Source organism: Haemaphysalis longicornis, unplaced genomic scaffold (genome assembly GCF_048455015.1).
Source record: "Haemaphysalis longicornis isolate Haplotype H1 unplaced genomic scaffold, Haemaphysalis longicornis Haplotype H1 scaffold_2, whole genome shotgun sequence".
NCBI lineage: Eukaryota > Metazoa > Arthropoda > Arachnida > Ixodida > Ixodidae > Haemaphysalis > Haemaphysalis longicornis.
In genome coordinates, this window is record NW_027526295.1 from 285,696,980 (window position 1) to 285,702,983 (window position 6,004).

A 6,004-nucleotide genomic window follows, 5' to 3' on the forward strand; every position below is an offset into this window, starting at 1 on the left:
ACATTTCCGACCATTACCCAGTGCTCCTCTCCCTATATACAGGTCACCGTAGACTTGGGGCCCGAAAATGGAAGCTTGATACTAGAATACTGCAAGATGAAGTTGCTTTATTGTCATTAAAAACAGATATTTCTTCGTCCCTACCGGTCGAAGTTAGCCTACAACAGTGGGACAGTTTAAAATCCATATGGAGGCAACTAGCTCAAACAGCTGGCCAACAAAAAAGGGTTCGTGACACAGCTGAGCTTAACAACACGCTCAAGTGTATCCGCATAGTTAGATATGATAAGGAACTAACGCCTTTAATGAGTTAATTTCTTGGCATCCTTAGGGAGGGGCACAAATACCAACTGATTGAAATAATGCAGCCATCCGCTGCCTACAATATTCATGGTCCTTGCAACGGTAGTTTAGAAATTCAAAGATTTTTGGCGACGCGTGAAAAATAGTTGTGTGGAAAAATAGTTACTGCGTGGTCGGGCAGACGTGTGGATCCACCAGACTTCCCCTGGTTACGGCTGACTTCAGGTAGGCTGCCAGAGAACGCCAAAAACATCCAGTGGCAAAAAGCGTGGCGAGTTCTTCCCACAAAAGACAGATTATTTCGCTGGAGAGTAACACAGAACTCTTCCTGTCCCAACTGCGGTAAACCAGAATCAACGGCTCCCACTTTCTCAAGCTGCACTGTTGCGCGTTGCTTTTGGCGCATCATACACCGTGCCACTCCAAGTCTGGGGCTTGCACGGTATCAACTGAGAGAACAGTGCCCTGGCACTACCCTGGACAAACTATTCGTAGTAATTGGTGATTATATACTATGGCGTGATCGCTGCAGGGCCGTAGAACAGAATCGCAGGCTACTCTTGCAGTGGCCCTTGCTTTCCTTTTTCAGACAACACCTCGTGACCTTTTTGGAAGGCGAATTGGCCCTTTTGGGTGAGGGAGAGTTTCTGCGACATTGGTCTACCCGGTTTATTGAGGTTTCGAATAAAAGGGTTATTATTCATGCCAGTTTTCTAGACCTGTGTCCTTAGGGATTTTCGTTGTAACAATTGACTTTGGTGTTAGAATTGTGTAATAGTGCGGTACAGTACCCGTTGTGACATAAAACCAACGCTGTTCTATATATTGCCGCATTCTTGAAGCGAATGTTTTTGTATCATTGTTTACCTCGCATGTTAATCTTTTGGTTCTAAGCAACTCGAAATTGTTTGTATGTAATATTTTGTCTACAATCAACTTGAAACTGTTTATGTGTTTCTGTAAGTGTCTATTACTGGCTCTATTAGTTTTGTAGCAACAGGGTATGCACTTGTTTAATTGTTTCTGGTTGTTACGTTCTATCATTGATACCAGGATTTTTTATAATAAATTCATCCTTTCAAGACAGACAGACATACAGACAGACCAAAATTTCTGGGTTTAAGTAACCCAAGAAAGACTATCGTCTTTGAAATGTTCGTGGGCACTACATGCATTATGATTTTCTTTACTCGCCGGAAAATACCGATAAAACAGAAAATATGGCTGGCACTGCATCTTGACGCAAAAAACTGGGCCGCAGGAATGCCGACTCAGGAAAGTGCAGCTAACACACCACTCTGAACCGCAGGCGTCTTATCATGTAGATATGGGTTTCTACAGAACTTCACCCAGTATTCCCGCCTGCAACTTCATGGTTTCATTGTTTAGGCAAGTGTCGCAACAGATAAGTAAAAAGAGAAAAAAAAACAAATCAATGCAAAAGAAAGCGACGGCAGTAAGTAAAAACACATAGCAGGAAAGCTCGCACAGAGCAGCCCACCCCAGTACTGCAATGGAAAGATTGTTTGCGCATGCAAGTGCGGGAAGCAACGAACACTACAAGGGTTGGAATGCAATAGAGAAGGCACTGAGCTAGACAATTAAAACGAATCCTTTGAATCAGAGTGGTGCACAATACTTGTGCTATTGGAATAGGCACGTTGCACCACACAGAGGCCGCTGTGAGCGCAGCACGTTTCCTACTAAAGTTGTCTGCAGCGCACGCTATAGGGCATCGATAAAGGAGCGGCGATTTCTGGAGCAGTTATCGAAAACTGCTTACAGCATGCCGTGCGGACAATATATGGGGTTGACACTGAGACACGGTGTAAAGAAAGACGGCCTTGATGAATGTATCGGTTCCTCTCTGCCATTTGCATTATCTGCAATCTAAGTAATATGGTCAGCTACATAGCAGCGACTTGCGTATTTTCGTCTGCGCCACTGTTCGTTCTACTCGGCCATGTTATTACGACGTTACCTTAGATACCTTCTTTGTGTGAGCGCCCGTGCATGACTCGTGATAATCCCGGCTTTTGGTGTCTGGGACAGAGCGCCGACACTTACGTAATATGAAGGCTACGAACCGAGCCCGTGATATGCGTGGCATCTTTCACAACAGAAATAATCACCGAACCACCAGGATATATAAAATGGCGCTGCTGCTTGCGAGGCAAGCATCTGCGCAACGTGCCTATACTCTGAGAGTATTTGACACCATGCATTTGCTGCGAGCCAAACCTGAGGTGAAATAAAGTGATAACTGTGACATAACCTACAGCTTTAGACATTTTTAAAAGCAGTACGTCGTCCCCATAGAGTTTCTTACAGTATACTCTAGAGAGGAATCTGGCGCTAGCGTCTATGCGGCTCACATCAAGGTCGTCTGCACCGTCACGGACCGCCATTATACATCGCGCGCGCCTTAGTTTCATCATTGGCTTGGATTGAAACGTTTTAGTGACCGCAAATTTAAACAAAGTGCCACAAAAACGCGAATAATAGTGTTCAATTATGTAAGTGGAAATAAAAACAGGCTGTTTTAAAACTAAGAAAAAAAGAAGTAAAGCGTATTTTTGTAGGAACGGTCCTGCCTGCTATTCCGCAGGCCAAGGTTGTAGTTACAAACAATGTTATTATTTGGGGCGTAACTTATTAGAGACTGTGATTTTATTAATTTTACCATTATTTCAAAAAATAAGTTATTTGAAGAGTTTCGAAAGTTTTTTGAGCGTGCCTATGAAAACCTTGCCTTCGTGGTGAACCGGTGCCCCGCGACCGCCAGCTAGTTTAACAAGAAAAATGAAAACGTGGCGTTAAGCAGTCGTGGACGATGACAAGATAGGACGCATACCAGCGCCCGTATCTGCCGTATCTTGTCTTCGTCGAAGTACGTTTTTCTTTTTTTCGTCGGCTACAAATTTCGCGGCGGCATATTACCCGCTCAGTCATACTACAGTGCACTAGAGGGGCTTTGGGTAGTGTGCTCAGGAGCCGCGCGCGCCACGCATAGCAACGAAGCGGTGAGTGTAGAAAGGCTCGGATGCTGGCGGCGGCGCTGCAGTCGCGTGGGCTGGCAGTGGCGGCGGCGGCGGCAGCGGCTTCCTCGGCGCGTCAACAGCTCTTCTCGGTGCGCATGGGTGTTGTTTGGGTTTTCGAAGTTTGAGCAGAAATGGCGAAGCGGAAACGGCAACGCCACTGCTTTGCCCCGGGGTGCCAGACAGGGTACAAGTGGACGAAAGGTCGGCAGCCGTCCCTGTTTTCCGTGCCAAAAGACGAAGAGAAGCGAAAACTGTGGGAGCGCAACTTGCACCGGCAAGACAAGAGCCTGGACGAAACATGTGCCGTGTGTGAGCTTCATTTTGAGCCGTCGTGTATTATCAAAGACTATGTGCGCGTTGTGAATGGAGAAGAAGTGCGGATCCCACGTGGGAAACCGGAGCTCACCCCTGACGCGGTACCCACGGTATTGCCAAACGCTCCTTCCTATTTGTCAAAAAAAGCAACGCAGCCGCGACCGCCGAGGAAAAGGTTGAACAATAACGCCCCTTCCCCAGTTGCCACGAAGAGATCGAGAATTTGCGCCCATGAGCAAGCCGACAATTTGGATTCAAGTAGTGTCTGCTCCACTGATATGTCAGAACCTGTGCCCACTGCTTGCGGGGCATCATCCGCTCCCGAATACCTACTGGCCCTTAATGTGCCCTCCATATATTGGAGTTGCCATCGTGTGGCTGATCGCACATTTCCTCTCTACTGCAAGCTGAAAATGGACGGAAATGAAATTGCATCAGAGAGAGTAGTTATCTTTTCGCACGACGGTGAGGATAACCAGCCCGGCGTCGCCTACACTGCCTACCTTTGGGGTCGAATGATTGAAAAGGGACACGTCGCTGGACCTGGAGAAGCCGAGGATGTTCTACGAAACGTTGACTCGTACGCTGCGTGCAAAGGTGCCTTGTCAACAAAAAGCATGCCAAAGTGCGAGCTGACAAGTGGACTGCAGGAGCAAGTGACTACCCACGAAGACACCTATTTCAGCAAGCGCTGCCTAGGAAAAGGGCCATCAGAAGGTACGATTCATTGTCCCTAATGGGTTCTGTGAATTATTGATTAATTGCTTAAGCTTTCAGTATCAAATATGGTAGTGTAACTGAGTGTACACTACGTCAGCAATGTCTCATTTTGTTACTGTCTTTTTCAGGTCAAGCGTGCATCTCTTGCAAATACCTCAGAAAGGCCCTTTTGACGAGGCAATCAAGGCTCAAGAGGTCAGTCAGGAGGCATGTCATAAGCACTTCTCAGAAGCTCCGTTCAGCCAGGCAAAAGATCAGGAGGCTGTCGTCTCGATCAGCTAACCTCAAGGACGAGCTCCGCAGAATGCAGGAGGTAAACGCCTCGAAACCAGAAGACGTACTTCATGCTCAGATTGAAACTTTGCCACCAAAACAGCAACAGTGCGTCATGCAGTGTTTTTCAGCTGCGAAGAAAAGGAGCTCCAAGGGAAATGTCTACTCCAAAGACTGGATTTTAGAGTGTATGCTCATGAAGATGAAGAGCGCGAAACTCTATGAGCACCTTCGCAAACACAACATTATTTCCCTTCCAAGTAAAAGTACCTTGAAGCGATACCTCAGACTGTTCAAAAGCGGATTCGGATTTAATGAGAAGGTGCTGAGGAAGCTAAAAGAAAAGACAACACACATCAGTAGTTTCAGAAGACGTGGTGGGCTCTTGGTTGATGAAATCAAGCTCTCCGAACATTTGACAGTAACTTCTACTGGACATATCGAAGGGTTTGTCGACATGGGCCCCTTCACGACTGATGGTCAAAACGTGCCCTGTGACCACGGCATGATTGTCATGTTCGTTCCGTTGACAGGAAAATGGAATCAGGTTATTGGCGCCTTTGCAACGAGCTCCAATGTTAAAGGAGAGATGCTTGCAAAAATTTTGATTGAAGCAACAATACTTGCAGAAGCCAGCGGTCTATTCGTTGATTTTGTAACGTGCGATGGAGCCGCGTGGAACAGGAAAATGTGGGACATTCTGGGAATTGGCGTGAAGTCGGGCAAGATCACCAGCAAGCTTCAGCACCCCGTGGATTCTTCCCGTTACCTCCACTTCATGTCGGATTTTCCCCATCTCCTGAAATGTGTAAGGAACACACTCCTCAAAGGCCCTCTCAATACTCCAAATGGCAAGGTATGTAGCATGATTTTGTATCTTGCAATGAGTTGTAATTGTGTAACACTCAGTTAATTTTTGGGGGCTTTTTGACGCAAAGCAACTTGAAGAAACATTTTGTTCTCTAAAGCCATGTTTATTAAGTACAAATTAAAGAATGTAAATCTGTGTCTTGATATACAGTGCTTCTATTTCAGGTTTCCATCGAGCCTATAAAGAAAGCGTACGAAATGGATTGCAACAACGTCACCCTGAAAGCTATGCCTGGCCTTACATCTGTGCACCTAGAGCCTAACAATTTCGAAAAGATGAGAGTGAACTATGCCTTTCAGCTTTTCGGTGACCGTGTGATCACTGGCCTCCAGTTTTACAAATGCAGATTAGAGCCTCCATGGGACAAGATTGATGCAACGTTGTCATTTTTCAGGTAAGGATGAAAATTAAAACTTATGTATTGATTTTATCATTCCTGTTGTTCTTGCTGTTAACATAAAAGAAAAAAATAAACATTGCA

The 6,004-nt window shown here is 45.9% G+C and overlaps 1 protein-coding gene across 1 annotated transcript; it reads left to right on the forward strand.

Moving 5' to 3' along the window:
* Nucleotides 1-2,224: 2,224 nt before the first annotated feature.
* LOC144170791 (uncharacterized) lies at nucleotides 2,225-4,567 on the forward strand. Its single transcript, XM_077700797.1, has one exon. It carries the CDS (start codon nucleotides 3,476-3,478, stop codon nucleotides 4,394-4,396), a length of 921 nt encoding a protein of 306 aa, XP_077556923.1. The 5' UTR covers nucleotides 2,225-3,475; the 3' UTR covers nucleotides 4,397-4,567.
* The last annotated feature ends 1,437 nt before the right edge of the window (nucleotides 4,568-6,004 follow it).